Genomic DNA, 23,960 nt, shown 5'->3' on the forward strand with positions numbered 1-23,960 from the left:
TAGAATTCTTAAGTCACTTTGACAGAGTCATAGCCTCTGCTTCCAAATAGGGGCAGAACTTCAGAGAAGGGATTCATGGACACATTCTATATCTATTTTAACTTTGCAGTTTTGTAATATTAAGTGTACATCTCAAAAGTGTTAAATACCACCACAGCAGAGACATTTAATACACAATGCAAGCCAAATGCATATAATTACATATGAATTTATTGGGGACATTCACATTTCAACAATATAAGCATACAGTTCAATTAGCAGTAAAAGTGGGGAGGGATATGAACCTTTGGGCAAGGGTTGGGAGACTGTGGACCTAAAGCCAATGGGGCCTGGTTCTGGAGAATTCCTGGCAGTTGTCCATCTGTGGAATGGTCATGGAATCCATAAGCATCTCAAGTTGACTTAATTCAGTACATATATCACTTTTTCAGATGCATATTATCAGTACCACCTACTAATTTTATTTTAGACAGGGTTTGTGCCCAGCTAGGTTTTTGTTTTTTTTTTTTAAAGATTTATTTATTTATACAAGCACTGGGTACAGTCAGAAGCGCGGGAGGGTGAGAGAATTCCCCAGAGCCAGAGGGGAGAGCAGAGCAGGCAGACTACACTGCTGTGGGGAGCAGCGGGTGCGACAGGCAAGGTCTGTGTGCCATGTGGGATCCTCGTGATGGCTCGGAATCTAACGGGTGCTTCAGAGGCTGCGGACATCGCAGCCCGGCACACAACTGCTGCGCCACCAGGGGAGGCCCCCAGCCAGGTTTTTATTTTTCCCTTCCTTTGACATGTCTTATAATCAATATCATCTTAAAAAGTGACTGCTTTTTAATCAATAACTTAAGTAGCTCTATCTCAATTGTGCCCATCTTTTAATCAGTTAGCGTCATTACAATTTCAGTACATATAACAAGTTTTCGCGAAAACAGTACTCTGGGTCCATCCTTATGGTCTAGACTTAACAGTAACCTCTTCTCATAGTCTTGCTTTCTTGAGACTTTCAAAACACTACTTCACATTTTAATTCCCCCAAACTCTATATTTCCTGAAATTGCAATATAAACTCGTCTTTTCTTTTGTTTGATGAGGCACTCCATGGACCTCCTGGAATGTAAATTCTTTCTTTGTAATAAATCAATGGAGGAGTTAGGCGAAACGTCATTAGACATGTGTTATATATAACAGCAATTAGCTCTGTGACCTTGACCAAGTCACTTACACTGAAGTTGCTTCTAGTGCATAAAGTGGTCAAACTAGATAACCTGATGTGATTTATAGTTCTAAAAAAAGCACGTGACCACATGAAATCTGTCAGTGCCTGACATAGAGAAGACACCCCAATTTTTTTAACATAAAACGTCTTAAAATGGGATCCCACACTGGAAACCTGGGACTATTCCCAGATATTGATTCTTTTATTTTTAAAATAAAGGCCTTTCTTTTTATTACAAAACTGAGGTATTTTGCCACGTAATGCCGTCATTTCTCTGGTCACTTGACTCCTTCGCGCTGGGCTGTAAAGGTACAGGTGACTCAGAGTGGAGCGTTTTGCTCCCGTCGACGTCGGCGGGAGGCGGGAGGCGGCCGCGCCGCACACGCTGCCCACCAGCGACAAAGCCCGCCCCGTGGCCACACCCTAACCAGTAACCCGGATGTGCCCCGGTGCAGACAGGAAGGCGCGGCGGGCTGCACGCTCCTCGGGCCCGCCCCCTCCGGTGACGTCACCGCCCCTTGACCCCCCCCCCCGCGGTCCCGCCCTCTCCTCTGCCTCCGGGTAGCCGGCGGCGGCGTCTCCGGCTACAATGGAGGGATCCCATTCGGTGACTGCCCCTCGCGGGGGCGAGGCCTCCTGCTCTTCCTGGGGGGCCGGCAGGTGAGAAGTCGAGTGTGGGCGCCAAGCAACGAGGAAGGCGGGCAGGAGCGGGGCGTCCGCTTTCTGCTTCTGTCCAGCGGGCGGGCAGGGATCCCGCGAGAGGCCGCGGGGCTGACCCGGGCGGGCCCCGGGAGGCCGGGGAGCGTGCGGGGTGGGTGTGGCGGGGTGGACCCGGGGCCTCTGCGGCTCCCCGGCTCTGCTAAGGAGAAATTCCACCCTCGCCTCTTTCAGCTCTTTCTCAGTTCCGGTTGGGTTCTGCGGTCCTCCTTCCTCCCAGTCAAAAGATACGGGTGGAGAGTTGTGGCCTGGGACACCTGGTGTGAGCTTCCCCGACCCGGTCAGACACCTTCTTCCCTACCCCTCCTCGCTAAAATGAAAACTGGGACCTCTACTGTGCGTGATCCTCCACTGAGCTCCTTTGAAAACTATTACCAGAGGGAACTTGGTAATGAGGAATCAGGACACCCGGAGGCCTCGGTTTTGCCTACACTTTTTAAAAAACATAGCCAGGGGGAAAAAAGCATGAGTTATCTACCAATTTTTACTTTCCAGTTGGTGTTTAGGGTCTTCACGTCTTTTCTATTCCTACAAAATTAGGGGTGGGGGGATGTGTAGGTCCTATTTCAGTCATTTCATAATTGATCAATCAGGTAGTCACATACAATACTAGCAGAACACACTGCCAGGACACACTACCTCAATACAATACTCCAAAGATAAAAGTTAATGAGTTTATATGACATTTGACCTAATGTGATACTGTACCATAAACCTGTGGTGGTTTTATCTGCTTCAGATTGAACGGATACTTTTGGGACAACGGTAGTGCTTGCCTTTGTCAAAACTGGCAGATATGATGCAAATTCTGCTCCACCCATTATTTAAAGTATCATTGATTTACTTGTAGATCTTATAAAAATGATTCTTGAAACCTTCCAGTAGGGTGGAACTGGAACTTTCTGAACAGTAAGTGCTAGCTATGTCATTTAGTGATAGAGTTGGTTAGAATATAGCTTTTCTAATTACTTTTTTTTTTTTTAAAAAGGCATTACCCACTAGGCTGCTGCCTTCCTTGCAAATAGATAACAAATGAACGTGTAGTGGGGATAAGAAAACTAAGAAATTTTGCTTGTTTTCACATATTGTTACAATGCCAAAACAGGATATAGGTATGTGTTTATTAGATAAGTGATCTCTTAGACATGGCTGTTTTGTAGTTGCTTTCATAACTGTAGTCAGGAGTATTTTGTAGTAATTGTACATTTAATTAACTCAAAGCTGATACCATTTGATGATACCAATCAGTGTTTACCATGTCTAGGAAATTGAATTCCAAAACTGATTTTCATACTGTCACATTGCTTTTAGAAAATCATGTAAATGATAATTAGAGATTCCTAGAATCTAGAATGGATTATACTTTTGTTAAGATCATTTTGATCTTGGCTGTGACAGTGGCTCAAGTTCAAGTGCCCCAAACTGGTTCCCTCTGCCCATGAGCCATCTGTTTCCCAGTGTTTATCATTTTTCTTTGTATACCATGATATGAAAAAAAAAATGGGATGAGCTGATGTAAATGATACATCTCTGTAAGTATATCTTGTTTCAATAGTATGTCCATCTTTATTTTTTAAATTCATTCAAGAGATAATTTTTGGTTGTATAATTTATGCCTACTATAAATGGCAGCATGGCATTGTGGCTAAGAACTCAGATTGCCTGGATTCAGAGCTTGACTCTGCTCTGACTTGTCAGATTATTTAAGTTAACCTTTCTTGGCCTTCGTTTTTTACTCTGTTTAGTGGCGATGCTAAAAGTGTCTACCTATCTCATAAGTTTGTTGTAAGGATTCTGAGTTATCCCATCTAAAACACTTAAGGCAATGTGTGCCATAGTGTTAATTGTTTTCATTACTAATTGTCAGATACTGCCAGATATGTGCATTACAGTAGTGAATTTTTTAAGGATTTATTTATTTATGCATACAAGAACTGGGGTACAGGCCAGAGGTGGGGGGGGGAGGGGATGAAAGGATTCACCAGAGACAGAGCGGGGAACAGAACAGGAGGAATGTCTGAAATACACTGCTGAGGGGAGCACCAGGCAAGTCAGGAGAGGTCTGCTGAGCCATGTGGGTTTCTCCCTGGCCGGGGATCGAACTCGTGCTGCAGTGGCTGTGGTTAGCTTCATAGGTTGTGTCTTAAACCCTTGCGCCATCAGGGAGGCCCTACAGTAGTGAATTCATAATGGCATTAATGGGTCATATATTCTATAGAAGAAGGCAGACAGTAAACAGTTAATGATTAGTGATTGAAGAAGAAAATACAGCAGGTTAATAACTTAGGGATTGACATAGAGGAACCATTCCATTGATGGTGATCAGGAATGGTAATTTTTTGTGCAGCAACATGTTAAGAGAGACTTAAATCATGGGAGTCAGCTACTTAGTTATACAAAGGAAGAACATTCTAAGCAGAGAGAAGAGTGAGTATAAAAAACTTTGAAATGATAGCAAACTTATCTTTTTGAAAAGCAAACCAGTGTGAAAATTGTGAGCAAGAGGAAGAGAGGTGGGATTTAATATTGGAGAGGTAATTGGGAGTCAGCATGTGGACCCTTTTAAGCATGGTAAGGTGTTTGATTTTATTCTGAGAGTAAAGGGAATTCAGTGGAGTTAGGAATTCTAAGGGAGTTATGTCTGACTACATTTTAAAAGACTTAGGCTATTTAATAGAGAATAAACTGAAGGGGAAGGGCGAGAGTAGAAATAGGAAGCCTTGGAAGTATTTCAGATGAACTGTGATGGTTTGACCTGACATTTTACTAGTTGAAGTTATAAGAAGTGATCAGATTTGAGATATCTTGATGGTCTCACAGATGGAGAAAATTAGTTGACTGAATTTTGCAAGAAGACTCCCAGATTTTTGGCATGAGCAACTAGGTAAATAGTGCTACCAGAAATGGAGTTGGGAAAGACTGGGTAAGATAGATTAAGCAAGGGAAATTTTATTTTGCACTTGTTATGTTTGTGCTACAAATTAGACACAGGAGAGAGATTGTTTTTGCAGATGTGTAAAAATCTGGCAGTCAGGTGTAAAATCAAACTTGGAGAAATAAGTTTAAATATCGTCACAGTATATGGTGATTTCTGTGGACAGAATGACTATCTAGGGAGAATGTTTATATTAGAGAAAATTTATGGGCAACTACAACAAAATTGCTAAAATATATGAGAATATATAAAACAATGATATAACAACACCTGACAATAAAATAGCTATTTATAATACATACAGAGTGGAGAGTCAGTGAATTTAATTTTGACCTATTTTTAAAATCTAAAAGTGGCAGATAATAAAACCTCTTTTCGTAACTGGTAAGTTTGATCCCATGTATAATTAAGTAGTACATTATAAAATGTGAATATCCAGTAACCAGGTTTGTCCTAATAAGTTATGTTTTATTTTTCAGTACAAATACAAATTTACCCATCATGTCAACAGAATCGGTGGAGATTGATGATGCTTTATACAGGTAAGAACTTATGGAAGCTGAAACTTATTTCCCCCATTCATTGTTCTCAATTAATGGAGTGTTCTTTTTGAAGAAGACCTTTAATTATATCTATGCAGAATATTGTAAGTATATCTTCAGAGTTCCTTTCAAGTTAAAATAAGGATGTCTGTGATTTTTTCCCCCTAAGTCCAAAAGCTTGAATAATATTTAAATCTCAACTGCTTTAGGTTTAGGAAATATAACAAAGAATGATTTTGTTCTCCACTGAAAAATATACCTGTTCTATTGGGGCAAGAATACTTTATGCTCTGATAATATGTTTCTTTTGAAAAACAATCCATTTCACTTGTTTTAGTTGTACAGTAACATCTAGAGAATGTTTACATCAGTATAATCATTAATAATATTACATGTTTGCTGTATATATATATATATATATAGAGAGAGAGAGAGAGAGAGAGAGACAGTGAAGAAGCATGTGATTGAAGAGCTGTTAAGTGGAATTTAGTGTGACATTTTTTACCATATTTTTTGATAAAATCAAAATATTCTTTACAAAATGAAAGAGAAATTAAAAATACTATCACACCTTAGAATATTTTTTTCCAACTCTATGGGTACTACACCTGAGTGGGTGGGAGGGAGGAAATGTTGTTTAAAAATGAACAATGATGTAAAAAATAAAAAATTAATATAAATAATCATTAAAAAAAAGAATTTTTTTTCCAATTTAGTCTAGTGTCTGCTCAATGAGTTGTAGGTTCAAAGCTCTACCGGTGTATACATGCACACCAGAAGATAGTACAGTCTTAGAATGTGTTTAAATTTTCTCTATATATAATCATAAAAATACATTCTATTGTAGGTAGAATTTGGAAAGATTGTTTCATTATGTATTTTGTTTGTTTTTTTTTTAAATTTTTTTTTTATAGAGGCATGCTTTATTTGTTTGTTTGTTTGTTTTATACAAGCACTGGGTACAGTCAGAAGCGTGGGAGGGTGAGAGAATTCACCAGAGCCAGAGCGGGGAGCAGAGCAGGCAGAAGGACGGAAGTACACTGCTGAGGGGAGCAGCGGACGGCAGGAGAGGTCTGCGCGCCATGTGGGACCCTCCTGCGGTGGCTCGGGAGCAGCTGGGGATCAAACCGGCGGCACAGAGGCCGCGGGCAGCTTCGCAACCCAGCGCTCAACCGCTGCGCCACCGGGGAGGCCCTTCATTATGTATTTTGAATTCCTCTTTTTATTTTTTTATGTGGATTGCAGCCAGTTTTCAACACTTTATTGGGACTTGGTGTGTTGATTTCAATGTTTTGTGCTATACACCTAGAAAAGGTGATGAAAGACGGAATTTAACTTGCTTAACATATGGAGTCCTGATAAATACACTCAAAAGTCACCTTAAGTTTGGACTCTTCAGGTATAATTATGATGCCGTTAATGTCCTTTCAGTTATATTATTAGGATTATAGTTGGCAGCTCCTTGAGATAGCGTTGGGTAATTTTTATTCATTATTTAGTTAGAATCTTTGTGAATTGTTTTTATATCCTGCTAACCAGTAATGGCTAATTAATGAACACAATTTTCAGTAAACTAGAGATTATTTGCAGTTCTTTATAAGTAGACTACAGTTTGCTTCTTTGAAAGTAACAGGATATAGCAGTTCTGTTATGATCAGAGGTAAGCCCTTTCTTTTTCCTGATAGAGATTATCTTTTGATGCATTTGTTTGCACTTTGAATGCATGGTTTGTTACATCTTGTTTGTTTACCAATGTGATTATTTAAATTTCAATATCTTTCCTATGAATTTGTCAAAGTGAGTGCAAAATCAAAAAACTATTAAAATGCAAAAGATAAATTTATTACAAAGGCCAAAATGTGAAATTCCCACATCAAAATAATAGCTTTGATTTTCTTAGATTTTAAAAATTATTTTTACTGACTTGTGGTTTTTTTACTATTAGTGACTGAACCTGAAAACTCATGAGATAATTTTTTTTTTTTAAAGATTTATTTTATTTACTTATACAAGCACTGGGTACAGTCAGAAGCACAGGAGGGTGAGAGAATCCCCCAGAGCCAGAGGGGAGAGCAGAGCAGGCAGACTGATGAAGTACACTGCTGAGGGGAGCAGTGGGCGGCAGGGGAGGTCTGCGCACCAAGTGGAACCCTCACCCGGTGGCCGGGGATCGAACCGGCGCTGCAGAGGCTGTGGGCAGCTTCGCAACCCAGCTGCGCCTTTGGGGAGGCCCTCATGAAATTTTAAAAAATTTTTAAATGTATGATGTTTTGTGGGAACTTTCATTAGATTCAGGACTTCAGACAGTGATTTTCTTAGGGAAATGGCGTGAAAAGAGAATCCTTAACCCTTTACCAGCTTAAGGGAAATGGATACTGTAGTAAGCCGGATGAAGATAGAGTAAAATAAAAATAGTTTACAGAAGTTGTCTTTCACACAACCACAGTTCTGACCATTTTGCTTTATGATACAAATCTAAGTATTTTAATATAACAGGGTTATTTCATAATATGACCTCAACTTATGTTGTTTTTTTTTAATTGTGGTAAAACACAATTAAAAATTTAAGTGTATTGGGCAATATTGTAAACTGTATACACATTTGTACAGCAGATCTGTAAAATGTTTTTCATATTGAACGAGTGATGAAACTATACCTGTTATGCAACAGCATCTCATTTCTCCCCTGGCAACCACCATTCTACTTTCTGATGCTAGGAGTTTGATTGCTTTAGATACCACATGTAAATGAAATCATACAGTTCTTCCCCTCCTATGATTGGCTTATTTCACTTAAAGTGTTCTCAAGATTTATTTCACACCCTAACTTATGATAGAATTTCCTTCTTCTTTAAAGCTGAATAATATTTCAGTGTCTATGTCTTTGTGTGTGTGTGTGAATGTAAATATATATGTATATGCACACACATACATATCACATTTTTTTTATTAGTCAGGAAACATTTTGGTGGTTCCACCTATTGGCTATTGTAAATAATGCTGCAATGAATGAAGGAGTGCAAATATCTCTTTAAAATCATATTTTCATTTCTCTTGGATAAAAGCCCAGAGGTGGGATTTATTGGATCACAAGGTTCTGTTTTTAATTATTTGAGGTATGTTTATACTGTTTTTCACTGCAACTGCGTGGCTTTACATTTCCAATGACAGTGTACAAGAATTCATCACTTGTTATTTTCTGGAAGGTTTTTGCTTTTTGTTTTCAAATATGGTCATCCTAACAAGTATGTGGTGATAATTTTACTGTGGTTTTTTTTTTGCTGCTGCTGATTAATGATGTTAACCACCTTTTTATATACCTGTTGGCCATTTATATGTTAGTTACCTTTAAGAAATGTCTATTTTTGTCCTTAATCACTTTTTACTTGGGTTGTTTGGGATTTTTATGTTATCTTTTGGATAATAACCCCTTATCAGTGTAATGGTTTATAAATACTTTTTCCTAATTCATAAGTTGCCTTTTCACTTGATACTGTTTTCTTTACTGTACAGAAGCTTTTAAATTTGAAAAAGTTTTGCTTGCTTTTTTTTTCCTTGCCTGTGCTTTTTCATATACAGGAAGTGCTTGTCAAGGTGTACAGAAGCTTTTCCCCTGCTTTCTTTTAGGAGTTTTATAGTTTCAGGTTTTAATGTACAAGTCTTTAACTTATTTTCAGTTGATTTTGTGTAGTGTAAGATAAAGATACGATTTTGTCATCTGCACACAGAAATCGTTTTCTTGACACCATTTGTTAAACCCCAAATTACCTTTTCCTCTAAATATAATGACCATACTAGGCTACTTTCTTACCATGCACAGTTTATACCTTTATAGTTCAGTTGTCTTTTCCTAGAACACCTTTTGGTGCTTAAAAGCATTTTCTATTTAACTTTTTTTTTTTTTTAAATAGAGGCATGTTTTATTTATTTATTTGTTTGTTTGTTTGTTTTGTTTATACATGCACTGGGTACAGTCAGAAGCTCTGGAGGGTGAGAGAATTCACCAGAGCCAGAGCGGGGACCAGAGCAGGCAGAAGGACCCAAGTACACTGCTGAGGGGAGCAGCGGGCAGCAGGAGAGGTCTGCGCGCCATGTGGGACCCTCCTCCGGTGGCCGGGGAGCAGCCGGGGATTTAACTTTTAAGACCCAAATATCTATTCTGATATCTTTCCTGAATTACTTCTGTTCCTTTCTGCTCAGTCCTGAAGCACATCATTCTTGTTGCTATTAAATATTAAAGATCTCATTGCATTGTCTCACAGTATTTGCTTAGCTGTCTCAGACTATGAGCTTCCCAAAATCAAGGACCATAGTATATTATCTAATTCTAAATTATCCTTAGAGGATTATTGAATGACTAGAGCAAGACAAAAGGATTAAGATTAACTTGGGTGTGGCAGCCTAGATGATTGGCAATGCAGAGACTGGCCAGAAACCAAAACTAGAAATCAAAAGATATGACAGAAAAGTCTGAAAAAGGTGCATATGCTACAAACACTATGAGTTACTGATATTAAGAAGATACTTTCACATTTCATTGAGAAGCAGAAACCAGTATCAAGCATTATCCTCTGCTGGTGTCTGGAATTACACTGCTACAGTAAGGTTTGTTTTTTTTTTTTACATATGGAAAGGATAGAAAAACAGTTTCTCTTTTCTCTGGAACTAGGGCATTTTGAGCAAGTAAGTATCTTTTTAACAGACTAGATCGCATGTAAATTCATTTTTACCTAAAAGTTAAAGAGAAAGTGTAACATTTTAGAAACATATTAATAGTCAAAATTATTTTTGGTATTTGAAATATTATTTATTTCCTCCTAAATACCATAATTGAAATTTGGTTAATACTTACTCGATATGGAGCCTGCCTGGTGGCGCAAGGTGTTAAGACACAACCTCTGAAGCAATCCACAGCCTTTGCAGAACGAGTTCGATCCCTGGCCAGCCAGGAAGCAACCCACATGGCGCAGCAGCCCTCTCCTGACTTGCCCACTGCTCCCCTCAACAGTGTACTTCAGTCAGTCTGCCTGTTCTGTTCCCCACTCTGTCTCTGGTGAATCCTCTCACACCAACCCCGCCCCCACTCCAGCACCTCTGGCCTGTTCTTGTATACATAAATAAATAAATCTTTAAAAAAAAAAATACTCGCATAAATAAATCTTTAAAAAAAATACTCGATATGCAGGCTTTCCCATATAAAAGTAACTCTCAGGTTATAATTACTTTTGAGCAGTTAGACTTTCCTATAAAAACTAACTTTAAATCTACAAATTTTTTTTTAAGATTTTTTTTTTTAAATTTATTTATACAAGCACTGGGGGTATAGTCAGAAGCACAGGAGGGTGAGAGAATTCACCAGAGCCAGAAGAGGGAACAGAACAGGCAGACTGACAAAATACACTGCTGAGGGGAGCAGCGGGCATGACAGGAGAGGTCTGTGGCGCTATGTGGGACCCTTGCCGGTGGCCGGGGATCAAACTGGTGCTACAGAGGCTGCCCAGTGCTCAACCACTGCACCACCAGGGGAGGCCCAAAATCTACAAATTTTGACTATTAATATGTTTCTAATTGTTTTGTGTACGTTTATATTTAGGTAGGAAATATTTTTTAAATAATTTCAGTACCTAGTCGAACAAAGTGTCATTCTGAATTTCATTTTTTGTTTTTTAATTTTCTTACAATAAAAAGAGGGTTTTGAGGAATTTTTTCTTGAGGGATAACCACTTCTGACAGTATTCTGTATCACCTCTCTGTTTATTTTCGTCTTTATTGTCTATAAGTTGTTGGGTGAGTTAGATTCAAGCCAATTCTATAGATTTAACCATTTCTTTCTTGCCCTCTGGAGATGTGCTTAAACGTACTGACCCCAAGATTTATCTGAAGATATGAATGAGTCCCAATTTAGGACCCCAGCATTGGCTTTCTAACTCTAGAGCTTTCCTCTGGAGGATATTAGGGCTCATTTAGATAATAATAAATGGTACTGTGGTGATCTGTGTTCCTTGCATATAGGTTTCTGTGTAGAGATCACTGTGTGAAGAAGGGATGAATATCAAAAACAATCACAGCATTCTTGAATCTCTGTAATACAATCTTATTTTTAATTTTTTTAATTTTCTAGAGGCATGCCTTATTTATTTATTTATTATTTGTTTGTTTGGTTTATACATGCACTGGGTACAGTCAGAAGCGCGGGAGGGCGAGAGAATTCACCAGAGCCAGAGCGGGGAGCAGAACAGGCAGAAGGACCGAAGTACACTGCTGAGGGGAGCAGCGGGCGGCAGGAGAGGTCTGCACACCATGTGGGACCCTCCTCCGGTGGCCGGGGAGCAGCCGGGGATCGAACCAGCGCCGCAGAGGCTGCGTGCGGGCAGCTTCGCAACCCAGCGCTCAACCGCTGCGCCACCGGAGAGGCCCGTCTGTGTAATACAATCTTAATAGTATCAAAAACCTGTGGTTATTTTAGTGGAATACTTCTGGAAACTTTTCTCTGGTTCTGGGGTATCAGACTTTTGGGGTTTGCTTTTATTCTGACTTTTCCTTCTCAGACTTTTTCTTACACTGCTCTTGCTTTGCCTGCAAAATACTTGTTCCCACCTTTCAGGTTTTTTTCTGTTCTTTCTCTGTATCATCCATCCCCATGATTTTAACTATCTGATTTTAGCTAATGATACCTGGGTCTCTTCCTATGGCGGCTTTCTTCTTTCAAACTCATCTTGTTTTTAAATGCATACAAACTACTTGAAATGTAAATCAGGAAGATGTTCAAAAAACACCTGCTTAGAGGAACATTGTGGGACAATGGTCTGTGGAAATAGAAGTGAATCTTCACAGCCCAATTCTGACATTTATATAAACTGAAACTGGTTATTTGTCATTTTATTGTTTATGATGTATATGCTATATTTAATACATCTTGCTGCTTGTTATTTTTTATGTGTAAATAAGAATAATAGCATATGTTTAAAATAGCATGTTACTCTTAAAGACTTTTTGTAAAAAACGGTCCATATAAAAAGTTTTGGACTTGTAAAGTAGCATTGAACACCTTTCCAAGCTTAATTAAATACTGCCACATCCACTCAGTAACCCAAGCTAGAAACTTGGTGTCATCTCAAATTTTTCTCTTATTTCTCATCCTCAAAATTCTATTAGTTTTTTTAAATGCTTTCAGTTCTTGCTAAACAGCCTTTCATTCTCATCTACTTCATTCATTTCTCAATCAAGTTATTATAGTGTTCTTTCTTTTAGAACCACTCTTATTGCTTTTCCATCTTCCATACTTTATCCAAAGTGATATTTTTGAATTTTATCTTAGAGCTCATGACTTCTCAGTTTAAGTGTTTAAATAGTTCCCTACTTTGGTGCAGTCAAACTGTGTAATATCCACTTAAGCTCCCTTTTTGCAACATAACATGTTGGCTGACTTTGGTATTAGAGCTCAGTTTGATCATCCTTCACCATTTATGTGTGTGATCTTAGCCAAGTTATTTAAACTTGTAAGCCTAATCTTTACTTTCATTCATTCCTTTTTTCATTTACTTATTCAATATTTAATGAGAAAATGAACAAATTGCAAATTAATTATGAAGAATAAGATCTAAGAGAACAATAGTTTCTATTACTTATTTACCTTGAGTTAGGGCCATATCTTATGTGTCAGTCTCTGTCTCTTCTCACCACTCTATCCTACAAAATCCTGTTCTTTAATTTTGCCAAGCATTGCATGTTTGATTTTACTAGGATTTGATTTTACTCTATTTACAATAAAAGCTGGCCAACTGTTGTTTAATGGATGCTGATTTAGGAGTGATAGACAAAATATTTCATTTCTTATGACACAGCAACTAGGCATCAGCATAGTATTAGGTTCCCTTTGCTGCCAAGTTGCAGGGGGCCTATGCCTTGTCCAGGTGGATACTAAATCACATCTAAGGAACACTAAAACTAGTGGGGGGGTGGGGCGCTAGGAAGGAGAAAATCAATTATTTTATGGCAAATAGCAAGCAGGCCTGCTCTTTGTCTGGGAGGCTTAACTTCATCCTTCAGAATTACATGCTACAAACACAACCCTGGGGAGTGGCCCATGTACAAGACAGTCAGGACTTTGCCCTCTAGGCATACCTAGAAAGACTTGTGGAAGTGTGGAAGACCCATGAGGGGGTTTCTCATGAATATGTTTTTCAAAGATTTAATGGGGTATAATTGTTGTATAGTAAACTGTACATATTTTAAATATAATTTGATATGTTTTGACATGTGTTTATACTTCTGAAAAAAATTGAAATTTAGATAATAAACATATCCATTATACCCAAACATTTCTTGTGTGTCCCTTGGCAATACCTTCCTCCCTTCTCATTCTAGCTCCCATTTCCCCACTGCTTTGCTTATTTTCATTTCAAAAACGAAAATTTATAGAAATTTTTCATTTGCCAGAGTTTTACATAAATGGAATCATAAAGTATATACACTTCTGGGGGTTTGATTTCTTTCAGAATAATAATTGTGGGATTTATCTATATTGTCATAAGTAATTTGTTCTTTTTTACTGTATTATGTGGATAAACTACATTTAAACCATTTATTAACAATTGATGAACATTTATTTCCGGTTTTGACTAATCATTTTGAGGTTCATTTATATTGTCATAACAGTAATTTGTTCCTTTTTGTTGATGAATTGTATTCTATTCAATTGTATTCTATTGAATATTGACTACACTATAATTTATCCATTTATTAACACTTGGCCAGCATTTATTTCCAGGTTTTGGCAATTACAAATAAGACTACCATGAGAATTTATTATGCAGGTTTTAGGGTAGACATGTGCTTTTATTTACTCTTGGATAAATACCTAGTGATGAATGGCTGGCTTGTATGATGGGTGTATTTTTGACTTTTTGAGAAACTGCCAAAATGTTTTCCAAAGTGATTATACAATTTTACATTCCCACCAGTGTGTATGAAAGATCAAATTGCCTCTCATGTTCACTTAACACCTGGTATGGTCAGTCTTTAATTTTAGCATTCTACTGTAAGTGTGGTGGTATTACATTGTATCTTGATTTGCCTGTCCCTAATGATTGGTGATCTTGAGCATCTTTTCAGAGCCTAATGGCTATCTATCTGCTGCAGTAAAATGTCTTTATAAATCTTTTACCTCTTTTTTTGTTAGGTTATTTGTCATGTTGAGTTCTGCACACAATATATATGTAAATCATTTGATACATAAATGTGTGGTTGTAGATGTTTTCTTCTAGTTTGTGGCTTGTTTTATAACTATTTTGGAGCAGAAATTTTAATTGTTTTAAGGCACAATCTTATATGTAATTTGTGCTTTTTTTGGTCCCGTTTTTAAGATGTTTGCAAAATTTAGGAACACTAGATTTTCTCTAATGTTACCTACTTGAAGTTTCTTAAAAAGTATTAATTTCTTAAATTTGAGTCTGTGGTCTGTTTCAAGTTAATTTTTGCATATGAAGGGAAGTTTGGACCAATGTATAATTTTTGTCTATATAAGAACTCTCTAATGTTTCAGCATCATTTGTTGAAGATTATCCATTCTTGAATTCTCTGGGTACCTTGGCAGAATTCAGTTGGCTATATAGCTGTGGCTTTATTTCTGGAATCTTTTGTTTCATACATCTCTTTTTACTCGAGTACCACACTGTCTTCATTACGGTGGCTTTTTCGTGTCTAGAATCTAGCAGTGTAATTCTCAATTTTGAATTTTTTACATAATTCGTTTGGCTTTTCTGGGTTCTTTGAATTTCCGCATATACTTTAGAATCAGCTTGTCAATTCTTTAAAAAGAAAAAAAAAAAATCCTGGAATTTTGTTTGCAGTTGTGTTGACTCTGTATTTCAGTTTTGGGAATATTGACATTTTAACTGCGTTTAGCCATTACTTCTTCAAATATTGTTTCTTCATTCCTCCAGTTTATTTCAGGAATTCTAATTTCACGTATATTAGACTAAGTGAAGTTACCCACAGCTCGCTTGTTTTCTTATTTATTTAAGTCTTTTTAATCTCTGTGTCTCACTAGAAAGTTTTGTTGCTGTATCTTCAAGTTCACTCCTGCAGTTTTGAATCTGTTGTTAATTCCACCCATTGTATTTCTTTCACCTGTTTGAGGTAGTTTCATCATATGCATATGCTGATTTGTACTTAACAGAAGTAGAGGAAGAACCATCTCTAGCCCTCTGTGCCTCTACTCACAAATTCTAGCCTCCTTGAATTCACAGCTCTGTCCTTTCAATTCAGGGAGACAACCAGCTCTTGTTTGCATTTTCCTTCCTGTGGTAGAAACCACTGGAAGTTGTTAGGGCAATCATAAATTTCACATCATTTGTTTTTTCTTCACTCAGATTAGTACCCTCAGTTGCTTGTTGACCATTGTCTGAAATCTGTTGTTTCATTCATGTTGTCCAGTTGTGAATTATTAAGGTAGGCAGAAAGTAAATCTGGGCCTCATAACTTCTTCATAGCAAGTAGAAGTCTTAGGTATGTATTAGTGTCTTTTGTATGCTCTTTTCAAAGTTTTCTTTTTTCCTGGCCTAGAATGCTTTACCCTTTTTTACATTATTATTAATTTTTAACTGTGTTAAGTCTTAGGAATTTAACTTGGATAAACCTCATTTGTGAAGTTTTCCATTACTTCCACTGATAGAGATAATTTTCTGTGTTTAATAGTCTCATAGTTTCTGCCACTTTTATATATAGTACTTAATAATGAATTATTTCATTTTATTTCTTGCAGTAACATGTCACAGACATTCTGCTAAGTATGTTTTCATTTTATTTAATCCTCATGGTACACATATGAGGTGGTTGCTATTATGATCCCTCCACAGTGCCAATACCTGACTTGAAATAGATATTTTAATAAGGTTATGAATGTGTGAAGAAGATAATTGAAGTCATCCAGAAGAAAGTAATTAAGAGTGTTGAGGAGGACTCAATAATGTCATGTTTGGAATTGTTTAAGGGACTGGAGATGGTTAGCCTGGAGAAAGAAGATTCTGGAAACTTAATACCATCTTCAAATGTTTGGAGGGCTGTCACATCGAAGAGGGATTAGACGAGTTTCCTTTGACCCCACAGAGGTAAAATTAGGATTAGTGGGTGAAAACTGTAGGGAGACATTGTACCTTCATAAAAGGGAGACTCTTTAATCAATAGACTGTAAAAATAGAGTAGACAGCTTTGGTCATTCTTTTTCGCTGAATGCATTTAACCAATATGTTACAGGTCTACTCAAAAGAGTCAGTTCTACTGTAATAATGGTGGACTTGAAGTTATACTCTCAGCTCTTTAAATCCCATTTTTATTACTTACTGACAGTATGAATTTCATGGGATTTAGTTGTCAATTAATTGCAAAGTGCCTGTTGCCCAGCACAATGTGATTAGTGCCCTTTCCTTCGTGGCTAAGCATTGAGAAGATAGATGTGAGGTGATTGACGAGAGTAGGTCTGAGATTACAGTTCTTTAGAAAACTTTGATTCGTGTATCTTAATTTTATTGTCTCGGTTTGCTCTTTGTCCTTTGTAATGGCACTTATGTCATAGTTATTTGTATAAGTAATCTTAGAAATAATTCATGAGAAGGGCATGAGATGAAAAAATACTTTTAACATAGTTTTTTCTGACTGTGAATATAGAAGAAAAGAATTCAGGTCTTCTGCTTAGTGGAACATAAAGGTGTTGTTCTTGGGTGCCAGACCATTTATTTCATTCATTCAACGAATTGTTTCTGTGTATCTACAAATGTGGCAGGCCCCTGAGGATATAATAATAATGCTGAACTCTGCCTTAAGGAATCTGCAATCCCCTAGGAAAATTAGATATAAAAAATGGTAACACACTATGATCAGTATTCTGATAGATTGAATAGAGGGTATTAAGGACATACATAAAATGTGATTCAACACTGTCTTTAGAATGGATAGAGGTATCAGGGAAGGCCTCATGGGAAAAGATTTTATAAGTGAGGCCTGAAAGACAGTTATTCAGTGATAAATATTTGGAGGAAAGGAATAATCCAGAAAAAGGTTTATTGGTCAAAGAGATCATGTCACATTTAAGAAACTAAAAACCTTTAGTACTCCTGGAACATGGAGTTTGATGGAGCAGTAACAAAGGAGGATAACATGAGAGTTAAGCAGAGATTAGATTAAGAACATGGTCTTGTGACTAATATTAATGAGTATAAACTTTATCATAAAGGAAGTAGGAAACCGTCGGCATTTTTAAAGCAGAAATCATTTGACCGGGTTTGTACTTAAGAAAGATCATTCAATTCTCTTAGTCAGGAGTTAACAGGTAATATATAAAACTGAAAAATCAAGAAATAAAAGTACGTATATGTGATTGAGAAATAAGCAGTTAAATATTAGAAGACATAACTAAAAAAAGAAGTTGTTTTGGGGGAGTTGAACTCAGGATAGAGGCACTGATCATTATTTTTCTCCAGTAAACCTTGTAGAATTATATAATTTTCTTGATTTTCACATTGTGTTGTATAGTGGTTGAGAGTATAGATGCTTAGGTAGACTGCCTGGGTTGAATCTTGTCTCTACTACCTATTAATTATTTCATTTTTCTGTGCTTGAGTTTTCCTATCTATAAAACTGGGAGGAATGACAGAACTCATAGGATTTTTATGAGGATTTAATGAATTATACAAGTAAAGCACTAAAGCAATGTGTAACTGTATAATAAACACTCAATAAGTGTTAGCTTTTATTCTTCTGTTTTTTATGTTACCTGATTACTGGGGTAATGTTCATTAATAACATCAATAGGTTTTAGGAGAATAGGTTCACAGTTCTTCAAATATATGTTACCATACCATGTCTGCTACTAAAGCACTCGTAATTCTCCAAGCTATTAGTTTTATATGTCAAGACTGTTCAGGTACTGATAAAAAAGAACAGACAATTTTACAGTATTAGTGGGGTATTTTTTTTTTAATGTTGCTTTTAGGAATCAAAAGAACAAACAGACCAAAAAATCAGAGGAGATGCCAGTTTTATCAACATGTTTATTAATATGTACCTATTGTACATATAAGCAATGTTGTATCTAACAACTAGAGGGTACATACTCTTTCAGGAGTACATGGAACATTTGTAATGTAAAATGCCCAAAGAAGTGTTCAGATATTAAAGGGTGAAATTGTGTTGATTATGATGTCTTTTTACAGTGCATTTAAGCTAGAAGTCAATACAAAAGATAAGTAGAAAAATTAGGTAACCATACAGTTAGAAATTAAAAGATATGCTTCACAAACAAATCACAGCAAAAATGACTCAGATGCTCTGCAAAATATAATGGTTACCCAAAAAGGAAGTCAGTAGAAGGTATCATGTTTACAGTGAATACCTTAAGTGGAGATCATACTCAAGTGCCAGTAGTTGCCAATGAGGTAATGAGCAGAATGGAAACTGTTGCAGGTCTATCATAAGTAGTCGTCCTCATTGTCTAACAGGCCACCTCCTAATGAAACTATATCTGTTTGTTGTCATGAAGGAATGTGGATCCATGGTGTCAGATCTTATTTTTCAAAATATGTCATATATTTGTCAATACAGAAATTTTAAACACTGTGCAAGTAATACAAATCAAGACTGTGGTTAAGAATCTAGTTACCACACTATTAGTTTGCAAACAACATTAAAAGGGTATATAATTTTGATGAAATAATTATGTATTTTTCATTGTGTTTTACATGTAGTCGACAGAGGTACGTTCTTGGAGACACAGCAATGCAGAAGATGGCCAAGTCCCATGTTTTCTTAAGTGGTATGGGTGGTCTTGGTTTGGAAATTGGTGAGCAATTTTTCATAATTTTATTTGACTTTTTGAGCAACAATATTTAAAGAATTTAACTCCATTTTATATTTTTATTAGTTTCAGAACTTTGATGAGGTTCAGTTTTGGTTCTTTTGGCAAGGCTGTTTATTATATTGTTACATTTTTCCACAAGAAACCAGTACTGACTCTTTGAGCATCAGTTTCTCTTTTTGTAATGTTATTAACCATTAATGGTTATTCTCCCTATCCATTCATTCATTATGATGGAGCATACTTATATATTCTGGAAGAATGAAATTTTAAGAGTGATTATCTGAGTGTATTATGATTGTGGAAAATAACATTTTTTCCATTTTGTTTGTATTTTCTAAGGAACTTGTATTTCTTTTTTTTTTTTTATAGAGGCATATTTTATTTACTTATTCATTTTTGTTTGTTCGTTTGTTTATACATGCATTGGGTACAGTCAGAAGCGCGGGAGGGTGAGAGAATTCGCCAGAGCCAGAGCGGGGAGCAGAGCAGGCAGAAGGACTGAAGTACACTGCTGAGGGGAGCAGCGGGGCGGCAGGAGAGGTCTACGCGCCATGTGGGACCCTCCTCCGGTGGCCGGGGAGCAGACGGGGATCGAACCGGCGTCGCAGAGGCTGCGGGCAGCTTCGCAACCCAACGCTCAACTGCTGTGCCACCGGGGAGGCCCAGGAACTTGTATTTCTTGAGTAGTGAAAAATTAAAATTTTCAGTCAGAGATGTGATCAAGCTCCTTGAAGACATATCTAAATTGGATAACTAACACATTAAGCTGTTTCAATTTCTTTTTTCTTTTGTAGCAAAGAATCTTGTTCTTGCAGGGATTAAGGTAAGTGATAAATGTCCTTGGTAAGAATTGTTATTATGTCTTTCCCTCTTCCCCCAATCAGTAGTTGTCATTTTGTTTACACTTTGGCTTAATTATTGCTTCTCCATTTAGTCGCAAATTCAATGCTGTAATTTCCTCTTTTTAAAAAAACTTATTATAGTAAATTTAAAGCATATGCAAAACTAAAGATTAGTTTTAACAACTCTGTACCCAACACAGCTGCAATCCCATCCCATAGACAAATCTTACCTAGTCCCAAACCCACACACATTAGCCCACAGACAAATTTGTTTAATGTATCTCACCCCCATTCCCCACTATACCCAAACCAACAAACTATTTTGATGTAAATCTCAGGCATCCTCTTATGTCACTCTTAAATATCTTCATATATAGTTCTAAAAGATAAGAGTACCTTTCGAAAACAGAACCACATTTCCATTTTCATGCCCCAAAATTTAACAGTTCCTTAATGTTGTTGTATTAGTTGTCTATTGCTGCAAAACAAATTATAATTAAAAGTTAGCAACTTAAATGTATTATCTTATTTCTCAGTGTCAGAAATTGGGCATGACTTAGCTAGTTTTCATCTGTTAGAGAATCTTTTAAAAGGCTCCAGTCAAGATATTGGCAGGCCTGTAGTCACCTCCAGTCTTGACTGGAGAGTGATCTGTTTTCCAACTTGCTCATGTTTTTCATGGGTGGTTGTACTGAGGCTGTTAGTTAAAGGTGACTGTACGTTCCTTACCAAGTGGTCCCCTCTATAGACCAGCTCACAATATCAGTTACTTCATCAGAGTACGCTAAGCAGGAAGGCAAGAGAAGGAATGTGCTAGTGAGATTAAGCACAGTCTTTTATAGCCTTATTTCAGAAGTAACAGTCCATCATCACTTTAACAGCAAGTCACTAATCCCTATACTTGAGAGAGGATTACACAGAAACCTGAATACCAGTAAGTAGGACTGATTGAGGCCCTCTTAGAAGCCTGCTACATGTTTTCACAGTTGTCTTACAAAATTACTTTAAAATTGTTCTAGTCAGGATCCAAGTAAAGTCTATGCTGAACTTGATTTCTTTTCACCTAGGTTTCTCTTCCCCTGACTTTTTTTTTTCCCTTGCGATTTACCAGAGAAATCAGGTCATTTATTGTATGTATCTATACCCTATATTTCTTATAAACTAGTAGTCATATCCAGAGAGTCAGATTTAGATTTGATTCTTTTGACATGAATGCTTCACAAGTGATACTGTGTACTTGGAATTGGGAGGATATAATACTCAATTCTCCCTCTTTTTGTAATTATTATTAGTCATTAGTGATCATTGCCTGGATTTTTTATTTCATTAGTGATAGTGGTGATATTGTAATTTTATCATTGCTTCTTCATTTATTAGCTGGAATAGAATAATATTTTAGAAAGAAAATTTTCTGTTTGTCATTTATTTGGTTTCATTATAGTTTATACATGATCAAAAAGCAGGGTATTTCTCCACTTCTCTTACCAGTTTCTAATTTAAGTGGTTTGTGATCACTCCGCAATAGTGACCAGTATACTTGTATATTAGAGGTGGGAGTATGGTCTTTCTGAAGCTCATTTTTTAAACTTATTTGATATGTTTTGATGCATTGTAGTTCTTGTTGATACGCAAATGATTTCATCTTGTTGCGATATTCAAGTTCTTGGGTCCTTTTGACACAATCCTAGTACTCTTTGATTGTCAATGTTTATAAAGTTTTCTAGGTTGAACAGAGTTAGAATATTTATCATGAGTAAACCCTAAACTTCCTGATTCACATTTAGGATTATAGGGGATTTATTTCTTTGATTTTATATTTTTATCTCTCCTGTTAACTATATGGATTTGGGTCCTGATGGCATTTTGCTTTGGATTTTTAAGAATGGTTTTCTTTTTTTAATTTAGTTTAGTTTTACTATTACTTGAGAATTTCACAGGTCAAATTTTTTTTTTAAAGATTGATTTATTTATGCATACAATAACTGGAATAGGAGCCAGAGGTGCAGGGAGTGAGAGGATTCACCAGAGACAGAGTGGGGAGCAGATCAGGCAGACTGAGGGGAACAGCAGGTGAGACAGGAGAAGTCTGCTGGGCCATGTGGGTCAGCTCCGTGGCCGGGGATCAAACTGGTGCAGCACTGGCTGCGGACAGCCTCATAAGTGTTGAGACTTAATCCCTTGAGCCACCAGGGAGGCCTCTGCAGGTCAAATTTTTAAAACAAGTCTAACTTATTTCTCCCATGTGTCCTCCTTCCCTTATTAGGTTACATCTTTTCATTCGGTTTTTAAACATTAAAAAAAGCATATATATCAATGTGCATATCTGTATATGTATGTGTGCATATTTATTCCTACCTGTCTTTCTTAAAGTGCTATACTTTCCTTCACCTTGCTTTATCACTTAACAGTGTATCTGGAATTACTCCATAGTGATAAATATATAGATATATATTCATGTATATTTATTTATATTTATGTATATTTACATATACTTATTAATATTTGCTTGCTTTAGATTCATAAATATTTTATTCTTTTGTATAGCTATGTGTACATTGTTTGAGTGTATCATATATTATTACACCTAGTTCTCCATTGGTGAACATTTTGATTATTTCCAGTCTTTTTGCTCTTAGACATAGTGCTAGAGTTAATCCTATTGTACATATGTCTTTGGTATATCACCCAGTATGTCTTCGGTACAGTTTCTTAAAAATGAGTTTGTTGTGTCGATGGAAATGTCATTTTGCTAGAAATTACCAAATGCCTTCCTCTGCACCTTTACATTTCCATGAATGTATAAGAATGCCTAGTTAAACTCACTCTCACCAATAGAGCGTATAGTCAAACTTTTCTCATTCATCAGAATGAGACAAGCTATTCCTCTCTAGAAAGGTTAAATGTCTTTACATGTTTTCAAGATCCCTATGTATTTCCTTTGCAATGTACTCCGTATTCATATACCTTGCCCCATTTTCTATAGGATTTATGGTTTGTAATATAAATGACAAAAATTTTTATTCAGTTAGCCACTTATCTTTCTTAGTTTGAACATGGAGTATTTGGAAATGTTCATTTATGTAAATTATTTTCATTTTTGCATGGTGATTTTTATAGCATGCTACTTTCCTAAATTTAAATTCTCTTGCTGTATAAAGTAGTTTTTCCATTAATATGGAAATTCATAATATTTTGTGTTATCTAGTGTAACATTACAATACTTCTATTACAGTATAAATAGTATTGGGGAGATTGCGCATCTTTGTCTTATTCCTGTCTTTAACAGATATTTTCTTCTTTTTTTGAAGGCACTTACAATTCATGATACAGAAAAGTGTCAGGCATGGGATCTAGGAACCAATTTCTTTCTCTGTGAAGATGATGTTGTTAATATGAGAAACAGGTGAAGATATTTTGTTGTATTATAAGATTTATTTTTTACTCTTACAATTAGAATATTTTCTTTATCTAATTGAGTTCATTATTGAACTCATCACTATAAATTCGTGCTATTATAGATAGATAAGTATTGACAAATACTTATTTTATGTTTTTCAAATTTTTGATATGCTCACATTGCTACCTAGGAATGAATATTTTGTAAGATTGTTAAAGGAGGTCTTTATTATTGGTGAATCATTAGAAGGCTTAAGGAGCTTGGCCCTTGGAACTATAAAAGGCACATTTTGAGATTGTGTGGCTTATTATAGAGTGTGGTTGTATGCTACTTTCCAAAATCATGTAGTTATCTGTAAAGATAAATAAAACTTGACCACTTTCTTGTTCTGAAGTTCATTATGGTCCCATTGAAATTTGTAACTTTTAGCTTCCTCTGATGTCAGCAAAGTGTCCAAATTTG

The 23,960-nt window shown here is 36.5% G+C and overlaps 1 protein-coding gene across 1 annotated transcript in view; it reads left to right on the plus strand.

Annotated features, from left to right (window-relative positions):
• Window positions 1-1,799: 1,799 nt before the first annotated feature.
• UBA6 (ubiquitin like modifier activating enzyme 6) overlaps window positions 1,800-23,960 on the plus strand; it is a gene marked incomplete at its 5' end in the record, with an annotated part of 71,847 nt that continues 49,686 nt past the window's right edge. Inside the window, 5 exons of the mRNA XM_084234308.1 lie at window positions 1,800-1,870; window positions 5,342-5,404; window positions 19,147-19,241; window positions 20,054-20,082; window positions 23,410-23,504. Of these exons, the coding sequence (XP_084090434.1) occupies window positions 1,800-1,870; window positions 5,342-5,404; window positions 19,147-19,241; window positions 20,054-20,082; window positions 23,410-23,504 (353 nt within the window). The remainder of the gene's footprint in view (window positions 1,871-5,341; window positions 5,405-19,146; window positions 19,242-20,053; window positions 20,083-23,409; window positions 23,505-23,960) is intronic.

This window comes from Talpa europaea (genome assembly GCF_964194135.1).
Source record: "Talpa europaea genome assembly, chromosome: 5".
Taxonomy (NCBI): Eukaryota; Metazoa; Chordata; class Mammalia; order Eulipotyphla; family Talpidae; genus Talpa; species Talpa europaea.